At 42.3% G+C, this 16,080-nt stretch overlaps 1 protein-coding gene across 1 annotated transcript in view; it reads right to left on the bottom strand.

Moving 5' to 3' along the window:
* The window catches only part of LOC126270168 (uncharacterized), a 342,447-nt gene that overhangs the window by 42,419 nt on the left and 283,948 nt on the right, over positions 1-16,080 (bottom strand). The window contains exon 11 of the mRNA XM_049974090.1: positions 7,405-7,696. Coding sequence (XP_049830047.1) covers positions 7,405-7,696 — 292 coding nt within the window. The remainder of the gene's footprint in view (positions 1-7,404; positions 7,697-16,080) is intronic.

Below are 16,080 nucleotides of genomic sequence, written 5' to 3'. Positions count from 1 at the left end.
TGACCATAAGAAGGGATCGGTTGGTAGGGCATGTTCTGAGGCATCAAGGGATCACCATTCTAGTATTGGAGGGCAGCGTGGAGGGTAAAAATCGTAGAGGGAGACCAAGAGATGACTACACTACGCAGATTCAGAAGGATGTAGGTTGCAGTGGGTACTGGGAGATGAAGAGGCTTGCACGGGATAGAGTAGCATGGAGAGCTGCATCAAACCAGTCTCAGGACTGAAGACCACAACAACAACAACGGAAGGTGTTATCTAAGAAGCTAGCAGAAGATACATTACTGTTATTTACGTTTGTTTTTCGTTGTACGTCGTTCTGGGATATTTTATATGCGTGCCACCTACATGTATACAGCAGCAGAGTTGATTTATCTTATTGGTAATTGGTAAAAATACTCAATGGACGTAAGGAAAGTGCATTGCTTTGGTACCTGCATCCAAGCAAATTAACACATTATCGTCACATTTACACGGCTTGTCAAAAAGGCACTGAATGTCTTCTCAACCGTTAAGAACGTATCGCAAACATTCTTGGTATTTCTCTTTCAGTTTGTTATGCGGAGTATATTTAGTCCTTGTAGTTTTGAAGTTTGTTTAAGTTTACGTGGCTTTGTATTACGTGCTTATTCATTGATTTCTACATTAACGAAATGAAACAAAATATTGGAAAAGAGAGACAGACGAGGAGAGAGAGAGAGAGAGAGAGAGAGAGAGAGAGAGAGAGAGAGAGAGAGTGAGAGAGAGGGGGGGGGAGAGGGAGAGAAGGAAGGGAAGGGGAAACGGCTATTCATTAACTGGATCAAAACACCGCAACTGGCCCACTGACACTAATATAATCACCAGTTTGCCCATACTTCAAATAGGACGACTACTTAGGAATTTTGAAGGACAACCGTGTGCATTGTACTGTATTACATTGATTTCCACTGAACTCGATGCATCTCTTCATACTCGAAAATGATCCCACACGTTTTATGGCAGACGGGAGCCTTCGTGGAGCCATGCCAATACGATCACTTCCTCTGGTCCTCTCATCGGTTCAACAGTTCCGAAGAGAAAGCAAATTCAAACGGGACAGGGTTACAGCTGTTGAAGGCAATCAAGAACTTCGCAGTCTATTGTATTGTAACAGTTTGTGGATAATTTCGACCAATATACTAGAATGTTCTTATTAAGAAAGAACCAACAGTCGGCCTTCGTCGCGTGGTTTTGACACCTTTACCTTCAGACCGGGAGTTATGCGGTAGTACTTAAGACTGTAGGATAGGTAAATGTGGCGTATGGGAAAATTTAGAATATCTTTTGAGAAAAGAGCAGAAGCTGTTAGAATATCGAAAGTTCATTTATAAAGCCTGTCCTAATGGCAGTCTGGAAGTTGAATGAACACTGTGGAAGTGTTATATAAGAGTGATAAGATTGAAGACAGTATTATGGAAAGGGAAGGGCTAAGTGAGTGAACAAGATATGAGTGATGTGATACTGCGAGAATAATTTGTCACAGGATTGAAAGACATAAGTCGAAACAAGGTACCTCTAGAGGACATGATTCTCTCACAGTTATTAAGGTTTTTAGGAGAACGGACAACGAGAAAAGTATTTCACATGATATGCAAGACACACGAGAGACACAGTCACATTTGAAGTGGAACATTACAATTCTTATACGAGTACTAAGGAGCTGCTGGAAGGTGAGACTACTACCGGAACATCAGTTTAAAAAGTAACGGTTGCAGAATACGGGAACCAGTTAGTTACAGAAGAACGGAGACGAGGAGAACCAAACCTCGGGGAGGACCAGTATGGATTTCGAGGAAATGTGCGAACTTGTGAGGCAGAATTGACCCTACGACTTTTCTTACAAGGGAACATGACAAACTTGACTGCATATTTTAAGGAGAAAAAAAATACCCTTGCAAGATATCAGCTGCGTTAATCGAACCTGAGAGAAAATTTGGACCATAATTTTGATTCAAGATAGCAAAACGAAAGCCGTAGTTATAAATTTCACGTACAAGGAACCATTCACACAGGGGAATCGTACGAACATACCGTCACTTGACCATTGAACATATGGACGACATCGTAATAAGCATATCTGGCGTAGAGAAATAACTAAAAGGTTTGAAAGCACGAAAATCATCAGATTCGGATGGAATTCCAGTTCGATTTTACGAAGAGTACCCTATGGCACTGGCCCGTTACCTAGCTCGCAATTATCGTGAATCTCTCAGTCAGCACAAAGTCCCCAGCGACTGGAAAAAAGCACAGGTGCCTCCAGTGTATAATAAGGGTAAGAGAAGGTATCCGCAAAATTACACGCCAATATCCCTAACTTCTATTTGCCTCAGAATCCTTGAATATGCTCGGTTCCAGTATAACAAGTTCTTCTGGGACTGAGACGCTTATGTCCACGAATGAGCATGGTTTCAGAAAGCATCTCTCGTGCGGAACTCGCGATATACTGAGGACGTTTTTGAAAAAGGGCAACAGGCAGACTCCATATTTCTATATTTCCGGAAAGTATTTGGCATGGTGCCCAACAGCAGGCTGTTAACGAAAGTACGGACATAAGAAATAAGGTCACAGGTATGTGAGTGGTTCGAAGACTTCTTAAATAATGGAACCCAGTATGCTGTCCTCGACGGTGAGTGCTCATCAGAGACAACGGTATCGTCAGGAGTGCCCCAGGGAAGTGTGATAGGATGATTTGGCGGACAGAGTGGGTAGCAATCTGTGATTGTTTGCTGATGATGCCGTGGTGTGCGGTAAGGCGTCGAAGGTGAGTGACTGTAGGAAGATACAGGACGACTTGCACAAGATTTCTTGTTGGTGTGATAAATGGCAGCTAGTCCTAAATGTGGAAAAATGTAAGTTAATACTGGACTGTTGATGACTGGAAACATGTTGCGTGGTCGGACGAGTCACTTTACAAACTGTATCGAGCGGATTAACGTGTACGGGTATGTACACAACCTCATGAATCCATGGACCCTCCATATCATCAGGGGGCAGTTCAAGATGGTAGAGGCTCTGTAATGGTGTGGGGCCTGTGCAGTTAGAGTTGTATGGTCCCCTGATACGTCTAGATACGACTCTGACAGGTGACACGTATGTAAGCATCCTGTCTGATCACCTGCATTCATTCATGTTCTTTGTGAATTCCGACGGACTTGGAAAATTCCAGCAGAACAATGCGACACGCCACACGTGCAGAATTGCTACAGAGTGGCTCCAGGAGCATTCTTTTGACTCTAAACACTTCCCCTGACCACCAGACTTCCCAGACGTGAACATTATTGAGCATATCTGAAATGCCTTGCAACGTGCTGTTCAGAAGAGATCTCCACCCCCTCCTTCTCTTACTGATTTATGGACAGCCCTGTAGGATTCATGGTGTCAGTTCCCTCTAGCACTACTTCAGACATTAGTCGAGTCCATGCCACGTCGTGTTCCGGCACTTCTGTGTGCTCGCTGGGGCCCTGCACGATATTAGGCAGGTGTACCAGTTTCTTTGGCTCTTCAGTGTAAAGACTCGTTTTTTCCTCGCTCTATTTGCGTGTGGCCCAGGAAAGGAAATAACAGGTAGTCGTACAGGATACCCTGCTCCACGCACCGTACGGTGGATTGCGGAGTGTCTATGTAGATGTAGATGTAGACGTAGACTGTGAGCAGTCATGAACTTCTGGAAGTACAGCTTTGAGACCTACGCGCTTACAATTTTTTGTCATTCGTTGCCGCCCCACTGCTGTTGGTTTGGCTGTGTCAGAGAGCTCGATTTGTAACCTCTAGCTGGTGCCACAGATGTCTTTGCTTCGATCATTTTTATGTTGCGATTCACACAAATGAGTGTAATTTAGTGAGACGACTGAGGAAGTAGTGTAGCGCTGTTCAATTATTGGCATCGCTGTGGTACGTTATTATCTTTGGAATTTGAAGCTAGCACTTTTAAAGTGAAGTATACTTGTAGCAGATGCGCTTTCTCCAACTGCGATTAAATTGTGAATCGAAAATCACTAACTTCATTTTATAATCTTCACTCGCTCCAGATTATTCATTTTGATTTTGAGTCGTATATGTAACTGCAGCATTTCAGTACTAGAATATTGTTAATACTGAACATGCATGAGGGTGACATATTATGAAGTATTATTAGCTATGTTTCGGACAGAGTGACAAGATATTGCAACACGCTGGGCAGACGAGTCCAGCTCCCTCCTCCACTTCCCTCGTCTTCAGTATGATGTGAATACGAATGCTCTGGTTGTCACCACGACGTACCGCACATCGCGGCAGGGCATTAGGCGGCTGCTGTGGGACGGAACGAGTCACAAACTACCTGTGCGCGTGAAAGCTTCAAACCCGTCCTTTCGGAAGGTCGTAACTCTAACAGTTACGCCCCAAATTTCCACGCTGTGTCGATTGCTGGGGTCGATATCATGCAGATATGCCTTTTTGCCATTAAAATATGACATCAAGTTGGTGATATTTCCTCATTAGACGACTTAGAAGATCTGTTGAACGGGAAGGATGACAGTATCATGGAAACAAGTTATAAGACGAATATCAAGAAATGTAAAACAAGGTTAGTGGAGTGTAGTTGAAATGAAGCTGGTGATATTGAGCGAATTAGCAAATGAGACACTGAGAGCAGTAGGCGAGTTTTGCTATCTAGGAACCATAGCAACTAAGGAAGGCAGAAGTAAAGAGGAGATATAAAATGCGTACTTGCAATAGAAAGAGAAGTTTTTCTTAAAAGGAGAAGTATGTTATCATCGAAATTAAACTTAAATGTTGGGAAGAATCTTCTGAACGTATTTTTCGGGACTGTAGCCTTGTTTGCGAGTAAATATGAACGGCCAACCGTGCAGTCGTGAAGAGAATAGAAGCTTTTGAAATGTAGTGTTCCTAAAGAATGAGGGATATATCAGATAACCAATCGAATGGGCGAGAAGAGAGCTTTAACGCAGTACTTGATCAAAAGAACGGATAGGTGGGCATGCAGCAGGTCAAGGGTTCGACACTGGGTCGAGGCATATTTGATTTTATTTGCCAGTTTCGTCTGCCATATAATACTGCTAGTATAGACCGTTTCTTAAGCCACTTGTATCCGATATTTACACAGCACACGCTTGGACATTATTTGCAAAGCATGTTGCTAGCCCTATTGGTGACGTAAGGCCTTAACGAAATGTTATGCACCTGAACGTGGCAAGAATAATAGTTGGTAATAATCGATGGGATCATAGTGGTAGGGTACACAGAAAACAGGCTCGGATATAGTAGGTGCAGTGGTGTGAAACAATTCGCGAACACGACGTGCAAGAGGTTTACCGATGAAAACGGTTGTACATCCTACTTGTGTGTTCGTATTATGTAAGTGCTAATGTTTTGCAGAAGACCCACTGTAATAGCTGTATGACGATCAACACGCCAGACACGTACCACGGAGGCTACATTTAGCAAATAAAAACAAATACACCTCGACCCAGAATCGAACCCTTGACTTCCCGCATTTTAACCCAAAACGCTATCCACTGCACCAACTGCAGCGTAGTTAACACACGTGTGATTACCGCGTTGTCAGATTGCCAAGTCCGGTTACTGCCGAAAATATGCACAGGACGAAAACAGACACCGCACATTCATACAACTGACTCACCTCGATGGGCAATGAATCGTCCATCTTCAGAAATGGATTTACAGTTACGTTCGGCATCCAGAGTGAATCACAAAGTATGGGCAGGGACTGCGGATAGGTGGCACTAGGTGAGAATGTTGCTCGTCCGCGAGGCGTAAGGAAATAGCTCAGCCACTAAGAACACTGTGTTCCGGTGGCGCAGTGGTGTGCGTAACTGTCTAATAAGCAGCAGGTCGTGGGTTCGAATTCTTGCGTGACACATATTTTCTCGCGTAGCCACAGAGTTGAATGAAGTCGCGATGCAGCTGACATCAACAGTTCCTTTCCTTTCAATCCCCTGCACCTTCAGTTTACATTGTGTTTCCCTAATGACAACAATGCTGGATTATTTTGTATATTGTCACTCCCTGTTGTCTTATGGAATTATATTCCAGAGAATTGTACCTGAAGTAAATATACTACCACTAAAAATATATTGTCTGAAATACGCAACTGTACATGTTGGAAACCTTATAATGAGCTTGGAATCCTTACAATTATTTCCCAACACTAGTCATTAATTGTTTTCGCACTTGAGCTATCTCGGTTTCAGCTCTAGTGTGATATACACCATCACAATAAAAGACAAAAGAATAGTTTTCATGTAGACTTTGCCTCGTTGTCTACACTTCAGATTGGAGTTAGGTACTCTGGTGCAAAAATATACAACAAGCTCCCATCTAACATAAGGAAGGAAACTGAAAATCCTACTTGGTTTATAAAAAAAGTGAGCCACTCTTTCTACAAATGAACAATTATGTAGATTCATAGATTGAAACTTTCTCCGAGTTATATGGGAAGTAGCAGCATTTGTTGTAAAACAGCGTGACAAGTATTGGCGTCTGTAAATAGGGCTCCTCACTGTACAGAAGTAGATGACTGTTTTCACACTAGTGTGATGAACATATTTAGGAATCAATAGTAGGCGAACACGAACTGCTCAGTATTACTGAGGAGGCTGCAGCTTATTCAAACTAGCACTTTTCTCCTAATTTAGTTGATTAAATGTAGCTAGTACAACGATGGATAGCATTAAGCACTGCAGTGATCGTTTATTATCGCTAATACAGTATACACATTGTGTTACTACGATTTGTCTGTTTTTTGTTAATGAATACTTTGACTTCTTTCAGAGTATTTAGCTCTTTGATACTCCTGCGTTAAACTTGGAACGGATATTTCGAATGAGTGTTTCTGTACGACAATAATATTCATAGAATGGTATATTAATGGGCAAGAAGTTTTTATTTCATTTTCACGAAAATTTAAGACCCACACGATTGTCTGAGTCTTACAGCGATTCTCGTAAAAGCAATTTTTTTGTTTTTTGTTTTTTGTTTTTGGGTATCAAGCTTCACACATCTAGTTCTTGTCCTCTTCTAGCAATCAAATTGCTTACGGCAATGAGCGGAGTACATATCATCAACAGTAGGCCAGTCTAATACTAAAATTTGCTCATTAGTAGCGCTAACAATAAAAAAGAAACTAACGCACTTTGACAGTAAAATAAATAAATATGACAACCTATTCCGTAATCTGCTGCGAATCCGAGTTTCACTGTCAGTTACTTTGGTTGTATGAAAGTTTTCACTCTGTGGGTTTGAGCTGTTTCTTTTACACACTTTTTCCGTAATTTTTCGTGGGGGCTTTACGATTAACCTTAAACAACACATGATTAAAAATCCAATTTACAATTATATTTATTGGAGTACGGTGTGGCGTACGCCGCCGCCTGGTGTTGCTAGAGCCAGAGCAGCAGCCGGCGCGAGGAGGTGGCGTGATAACTGGCGCGAGCGCACCACCAGCCACTTCCTTGCTCCGGCTGCTGCCCTGTCCCTCACAGCACCGAGAGGCTGACGTGGAGCGTGCGGGACGACGCAGCACGTAGCCCGCCTTCTGCTGTTTCCAGAGCCAGGGCAGCAGCCGGTGCGAGGAGGTGGCGTGATAGCTGGCGCGAGCGCGCCACCTCCTCGCGCCGGCTGCTGTCCTGTCCCTCTCAGCGGGCCGACACACAACCTATTTTTTTTATTAATTTTTGCAGTAAAACATAATGCAAACTGTCGAAAAAGCTGGACAATGTGCCTTTCTTCTTCTTCACGTAGCCCTAAGAGAATGTCTAAGTTGCTTGCTCAACTTATTAGTTACACATTACACAATTTAAAAGCACAGCAGCAATCTATTTGTCAGTTTTAATTGGCGAAGAGAATAATTACTCTTTCATTACATAATTAAATGAATATGTACATTTCTTATGTCATCTCCAGTGTACACACTGAAATATCTCTGCATGCGCCTGAAAGTTGGGCTCCCCTCTGGGGTATGTTATATATACCACAGCTTTACTTCACTTAGTGAAAAAGTGCTAAAGATTGTTTTCTCTCCCTTCGAAGAATAACTGGATAGCTCGCTCAGGTAAACACAAAGAAATTACTACAGACATTGGCTACAATTGGGCATTGATGTAAAATCAACGGGAAAAGTTAAAAAGTTGTGCTACTCTGACATTGTATAAGCCAGGTCTCCTGCTTAGGAGGCCAAAGCTCTGATCCCCAAGCCAGCAGCCAGTCATTGCAACACTGTGGGCTAGCCTAGCATGCCTTCTATCAGTCCCAAATTCTCAACTTATCCACACACCACTGATGCAAGGCCCCTTGGCCATTACCCTTATTCTTTGGGGACATGTTCGAAAGAAAAGACGCCACCCACAGGGTGTCATTTTAACTGAAGACACTGAAACATCTCCAAAAGTACACATCGGATCAAAAAAAGTTATTATTCCAGTTTGTGTCAGAGGCGGGGATATACTCGACCCCCCCCCTACCCCCACCCCATGCGTGGGTTGCGGGGGAAACTTTGAAATCATCAATGGGAACCCCGTTTTTTTATTGCAGATTACAATTCTACTGCAAAATCTACATGTGTTTTGTCTGAAAGATTTCTTCGTTTCGCCACAGGTGGTGCTCTCATCAGAGGAACAGAAAAGGGTACACAATCGTAATTTACGACATGCTACTACTTAGTGATCCATGGATATCCAATGGCAGCTGCGATGTCATATCCATGCTTTGAGGGCAAGACTGTTCAGTATTTCACAACTTCTAACTGGAAACCCCATTCGTAACATTGTATTCCTCTGACATATCGAACTGAGGACTACTCTACACGCTACATGGCCCTGGCTTGATGCGAACACTATTTTTCCAATTAGAGTAAGTGTTCAAAAGTAGAACAGCCAGCTTTAATACTTTGTGATCCGCTTTTCAAATGAATGTACACAGGACAGAAGCATATCTGCGGGAATGTCAGCACAATGATTTCCGATGCGGTTGATCATGTCTTTGCGGTCTTTCCGCTCTTGCTGGTACACCGTATCTTTTAAATATCCGCACAGATAGAAATCCGGTGACATCAAATCCGCCGACCTAGCAGGCCAATTAATAAGTCACATCCCATGGTTCAATTGAATAATGCGCTCGGCAACCGTCATGCTGAAAGCACATACATTATCGAACATCTGGGGCAACATCCTGCAATAGTAGTAGTAGTTCCTGTTGCGTCCATACAACGTGCTGTCAATAAAATATGAGAGGGTTTGGGTTGGATTGTTTGGGGAAGGAGACCAGACAGCGAGGTCATCGCTCTCATCGGATTAGGGAAGGATGGTGAAGGAAGTCGGCCGTGCCCTTTCGAAGGAACCATCCTGGCATTTGTCTGGAGGGATTTAGGGAAATCACGGAAAACCTAAATCAGGATGGCCGGACGCGGGATTGAACCGTCGTCCTCCCGAATGCGAGTTCAGTGGATAAAATATGAACAAATGAGTTTGTTCCCCATGATGCCGCACCATACGTTAACCGACCAAGGATGTAACTAGAGGGAATTTCTGCACTCCAGCAATGCATGTTATGCCAGTTAACGCTGCCACGGTTGGTAAATGTTGACTCATCGGAAAATAGTACGTCAGCAGAGAACGTGGGGGTCGTCTGCATTTGTTGACATGCCTATTCACAAAACACTACCCAGTTATGGAAATCGGCGCTATGAAGTTCTTGATGCAGTGACACGTGGTATGGATAAAATTTACGACGGTGTTGTGCTGTGGCAATACTACTTGCGGACATATCGGAATTGTGGTGTGATTTCTGCCCGCTTATCGGTGGGTTGCGGTGCATTGCTGCTAGTACAGTTATTTCATTAGCTTCTCCTGCAACACATTTGCTTCGTTCCCTTTTGCCAGTCTGTAAGCCGGCATCAGACATAAAGGCGTTCACAACCTTGTTTTTGAGCGAACGACAGCGAGCTTTTCTGGAAAACTCCCAGCATGCAAGGCAACAGAAGCCTCAACATTTCTCCTACATTCTCCGTACATCAGGATCATTTCAGTTTTAAAATTCTGTGGTTGCAACATTCGTCGTCCACTTGCACGTCCGTTCTCCAAATGATACCAGCACAGGAGTCAACGTCATGGGGCAATAATACGACGCTGTTACAACAAAACTAAATCACATCCACACATCTGTGCGTACCAGATTCGAAAGGATTGGGGTCTACAGAGCATGATGAGTGAATGAAAATAAATGACTGAACAGCAATGTGGGAAAACTCTGAGCACAAATCAGTCCATCCTCCAACGTCTCCCTGAGTAGTGCTTGACAAGGTAAACGGCTGACTATAATGATCGTGCCGAGTTATGGAGTGGGGATTCAAGGTTGATTGATACTCTTCCGAAAAAAGACATCCAGAGAGTCGAGAGTGTGAGTTTAATTCTCCCAGTTGGTGCAAAAGTTGCCTTTGTCTGAGTGGTTGACACAATTTGTTACTTTCCTTTGTGAATTCATTTTTATATCTATCGTAACTGGTATTCCGATGTTGTGCTGCAAGACTGTACTCATGCACAAATTTGCGATTGGCAGTTCTTAAGAAAACACCGCCTACGTTTGCTTTCTCCGCAGAGTACGATGTGTATCGGGTTGGTAAATACAGAGTTGACAAGGTTACAAAAGTCCTTGCAAGGGACTCCTTTTACGACTTCATTCATACCAGACAGTTCCACACGCATCTGACAGATCGACACCTTTTGGGAGTAATTTTCTAAAACAAAACAAACGTTGGGTTTAATGACCTGTTGATGACACAAATCCACAGAGACGAATCGGTTGCTAAGCTCAGTGCCTGCTCACAACAACTTATGCCAGGTTGAAACGCAGCGTTATAAATAAGCTGTTATTTGTGAAACCCTGTACTGCCACCAGGATGACACTTTTCAAGGAGTCTGCAGTGACAATGGCCACCAGTGGTCAGAAGCACGCCCGCTCTAATCTTCCATACATATGCCACTGTATCCGCGTTTCTGGGCCGCTGCGTGCAACCTCAGAGCACGGAATAATCTACGTGATCTGGGGTGCCCAAAATCATATATTAACTTCATCTGGTACAATTAGTTCAAAGAAGAGTTCACCGAATTCCGCAAAATTTCTGTAAGGGGCAGTTAAACGAAAACATGACAGGTGATAAAAAGTAAATAAACTGTTTATTATTTCAAAAGTTAACGCCATAACTTTTAATATATTCACCGCACTGCGAGACAAGACGGTCAAGCCATCAACGAAAAATGTTTTCGGTTGCCTGCGGAACCATAACTATATCCAAGCGTTCATCTCTTCTACCAAAGCAAGTCGACGCCCACGAATGCTCAAATAAAAAAAAAAAAAAGGTTCAAATGGCTCTGAGCGCTATGGGAGTTAACATATATGGTCATCAGTCCCCTAGAACTTAGAACTACTTAAAAACCTAACCAACCTAAGGACATCACACAACATTCAGTCATCACAAGGCAGAGAAAATCCCTGACCCCACCGGGAATCGAACCCAGAAATCCGGGCTCGTGAAGCGAGAACGCTACCGCACGACATCGAGCTGAGGACCCCACGGTTGTCTCTAAGGTACCAGAAATAAGGAAATCGCAATGGAGAGATCTGGGCTGCATGGAGGATGTGTAAGGGCTTCCCAGCGAAGCTTCGGCAGCATAACCTCAGCAACACGTGGGCTCTGAAGAAAGACATCAGTGACCTGTGATTTGCTTCAGGCGAAGAGGTGCGGCGGCTGGGTACAATCATGGTTTCTTAGGCAACGGCAAACTGTTTTCCATGGAGGCATTCTCCATCTTGTCTCGAAGAAGGATAATTTATAAACAGTTATGACGATTACTTTTGAAACAATAAACAGTTTACTTACTTTTTTGCATAGGTCTCGCTTTCATTTCAGTTTTGGTAGGTTTTGGAGAGCTCTATATTGCAGTGATAGTTAAAGAAGTTACCCGCTTCACGGTAAGTTCTCTCATTACTTTGAAATGAGATAGATTCAGTCTCCTTTCCTAAGTCGTGCATTGCCTCTGAGAAGTTTAGAGACTTGGTCTTATTGTTAGGTAACTCAGCCGGACCTTCTCGCAGTTTTCAAATCACCTTACAGTCCTTCCTGAGATGTAGCGTCTCGTCTATGAAAAGGCCATCACATTCGGTAAGTACTGGAAAGAAAATTAGCTATGTCCTTTTCAAAGGAACCATTGTAACGCTTTTGGAAAACCACTCGAAACCTAGCTCTGAGTGGTTTCAATTCTGCTATCCCGCTTTATAGTTGTTTCGAAATTATCTAATAGATTGATGGCCTCGCGCTGAAAATAAAAATTATTAGCAGCTTATGTAACTCCAGGGACGAAATTTAAGTAAAATAAAGCCACATGTGTAATGTTTTCAGTTGGCTGAGTCAAGCCCTTAAAGTAGCGAATCGAAATCTACTTTCCGGATAACCCAATGGTTGGTGGCAGCTGATCTGATTAAAACGATGAGGAGACAATGAGATACTAGCTTTGATCGACATTGGCTCGTGGGAAACCATGCAGTACGTGACACCCTACATTTTCCATATTGACACTACATTTATAGCTGTGTACAGGCGTAGGACATAAATCAGAGACGTTATGGCTTCTCTACATTAGCGAGTTGTAAGTACCTTTCCTTTTATGATCATAATGTTATTTAATTCGAAAAAATTTACGATAGTTTCCATATCACCACATGTAGCAGATAAACTTAAAATAAAAGTATCTCATGTTCTTGGTTACTGGCAGCTCTGGAAACCCATTCTGCGTGAAGGGAATCGGAATTCGGTGGATATTAATCAAAATTTTATCTGTCGTCCCGTTGTCGTCGCTTACTTCTTGGCACGAAGCATCCGGTCAGGCTCTGCCCTCTGCTGATGCTAAAACTTAAAGCTACAGAAGTTCACTTTGGTCGTGATTCGACGTATATATAGTTAAAAAGTAGAAAACTGTTATATGATGACCTCATTTATTAGAAGAACGACAACTGCTTTTTCACAAAGTCACTGTGTAGCCTAGCACCTACACATGTGCTGATCTGCTCAATACCCAGATTGTATGAGACAGAGAGATATATTTCTAGCAATCTTTATTTGCTCACGAAACAAAATGAGCGAAAAATTCCCAAACCTATAATATTAATATCATAGTTGGACGCTGCTCCACTCATGTCTTTAACAAATTCAAGTTAAATGAAAGTTGTCAATTACAGCAAATAGCTGCCTGATCTGAACTGGTATACGAGGAAACAATAACAGTATTTTGATATTAATGCAAAACTAACAAACGTAAGTAATGACATTGTAACAAATATGAAATATAAATTGAAATTTATGCCCTAAATATTACAGCCATTTTAATGAAAGGCTGTTGCTAGAGAGGAAGACGACTATAGTCATTAATATTAAAGAGACTGGAAAAAAATAATAAAGATTTGGGATTAACAGTTAAAATCAAAAATTGAGTCAGTGGTACTAGGAAGTGACTGTGAAGTCTCCTAACTTCTGCAGGTGATGTTTCAATTCCTTCGAAAATATAACAGAAATGATCTTTAGAGAGAGTCGAGAATGAAATTGCAATTAGAAGTACATCTGAAAAACTAAATTCCATTAAAAACATATAGATTTACACAAAGAAAATGGAAAGAATTAGTGAAAATCCATACAAAATTGGGATAGATAGACCTGCAATAACTGCACGTATTAGTAAAACGTAAAGGACATATGTTGTTGTTGTGGCCTTCAGTCCTGAGACTGGTTTGATGCAGCTCTCCAAGCTACTCTATCCTGTGCAAGATTCTTCATCTCCCAGTACCTAATGCAACCTACATCCTTCTGTATTTGTTTAGTGTATTCATCTATTGGTCTCCCTCTACGATTTTTACACTCCACTCTGCCCTCCAATACTAAATTGGTAATCCCTTGATGCCTCAGAATATGTCCTAAATACCGATCTCTTCTTCTAGTCAAGTTGTGCCACAAACTTCTCTTCTCCTCAATTCTGTTCAATACCTCCTCATAAGTTATGTGATCTATCCACCTAATCTTCAGTATTCTTCTGTAGCACCACATTTCGAAAACTTCTATTCTCTTCTTGCCCAAACTATTTATCGTCCATGTTTCACTTCCATACATGGCTACATTCCAAACAAATACTTTCAGAAACGACTTCCTGACACTTAAATCTATACTCGATGTTAACAAATTTCTCTTCTTCAGAAACGCTTTCCTTGCCATTGCCAGTCTACATTTTATATCCTCTCTACTTCTACCATCATCAGTTATTTCGCTCCCCAAATAGCAAAACTCCTTTACTACTTTAAGTGTCTCATTTCCCAATCTAATTCCCTTAGCATCACCCAACTTAATTCGACTACATTCCATTACCCTCGTTTTGCTTTTGTTGATGTTCATCTTATATCCTCCTTTCAAGACACTGTCCATTCCGTTCAACTGCTCTTCCAGGTCCTTTGCTATCTCTGACAGAATTACAATGTCATCGGCGAACCTCAAAGTTTTTACTTCTTCTCTATGAATTTTAATACCTACTCCAAATTTTTCTTTTGTTTCCTTTACTGCTTGCTCAATATACAGATTGAATAACATCGGGGAGAAGCTACAACTCTGTCTCACTCCTTTCCCAACCACTGCTTCCCTTTCATGCCCCTCGACTCTTATGACTGCCATCTGGTTTCTGTACAAATTGTAAATAGCCTTTCGCGCCCTGTATTTTACCGCTCCCACCTTTAGAATTTGCAAGAGAGTATTCCTCTAAGTCCACAAATGCTAGAAACGTAGGTTTGCCTTTCCTTAATCTAGCTTCTAAGATAAGTCGTACGGTCAGTATTGCCTCACGTGTTCCAACATTTCTACGGAAGCCAAACTGATCTTCCCCGAGGTCAGTTTCTACTAGTTTTTCCATTCGTCTGTAAAGAATTCGCGTTAGTATTTTGCAGCCATGACTTATTAAACTGATAGTTCGGTAATTTTCGCATCTGTCAACACCTGCTTTCTTTGGGATTGGAACATATAACAATATTCAAAACATCCACAGCAAGAAATACATCTCCAGAAACATAAATCTATAGTATTGTATTACCGCACTAAAGTAAGAACATTATACACGTATTAGGGGTAGAGAGTGCTGATATATTAAAAAACGAAAAAGAAAAAGAAAAGAAAACAAGGCATAGCACAAATTAAAGTTTGTTATAAAATTTTAAAAATTGTACCGGAATATACAGAAAATATAAGGAACAATGGAAAAGACATTTCGGACAGTTCAACCGAATTAATAAAAAACTAAACTCTGCCCGAACAGGCCACGAAGGCCATACGGTACCGACCGATCGCCGTGTCGTTCTCATCCTACAGGCGTCACTGGATGCGGATATTGTGGGGCGTGCGGTCAGCACACCGCTCTCCCAGCCGTATGTCAGTTTACGAGACCAGAGTCGCTACTTCTCAGTCACATAGCTCCTCAAGTTGCCACAGAAGGGCTCAGTGCACCCCGCTTGCCAACATCGCTGGGCAGACTGGTTGGTCACCCACCCAAGTGTTAGCCCACACTGACAGCGCTTAACTTCGGTGATCTGACGGGAAACGATGTTACCACGGCGGCAAGGCCGTTGACCTACCGACTTAATAAGAATCGGTCATCCTGGAAAAGATGACAGCAGAAATTTGCATCACAGATCTAAGAAACTACACTAAGTGACCAAAAGTATCGGGACATCCTCAAAAACATACGTTTTTCTTATTAGGTGCATAGTGCTGCCACCCAAGGTACTACATACCAGTAACCTCAGTAGTCATTAGATATAGTGAGAGAGCAGAATGGAGGACTCTCCAGAACTAACGGATTTCGAACGTGGTCAGGTGATTAGATGTGACTTGTGTCATATGTCTGTACGGAACATTTACACATTCCTAAACATCCCTAGGTCCACTGCTTCCGATGTGATAGTGAAGTGGAAACGTGAAGGGACACGTACAACACAAAAGGATATAGGCCGATCTCGTCT

Source organism: Schistocerca gregaria, chromosome 1 (genome assembly GCF_023897955.1).
Source record: "Schistocerca gregaria isolate iqSchGreg1 chromosome 1, iqSchGreg1.2, whole genome shotgun sequence".
Lineage (NCBI taxonomy): Eukaryota > Metazoa > Arthropoda > Insecta > Orthoptera > Acrididae > Schistocerca > Schistocerca gregaria.
The sequence above is the reverse complement of the archived record's forward strand: the minus strand, read 5'-3'. Positions and strand labels throughout refer to the sequence as shown.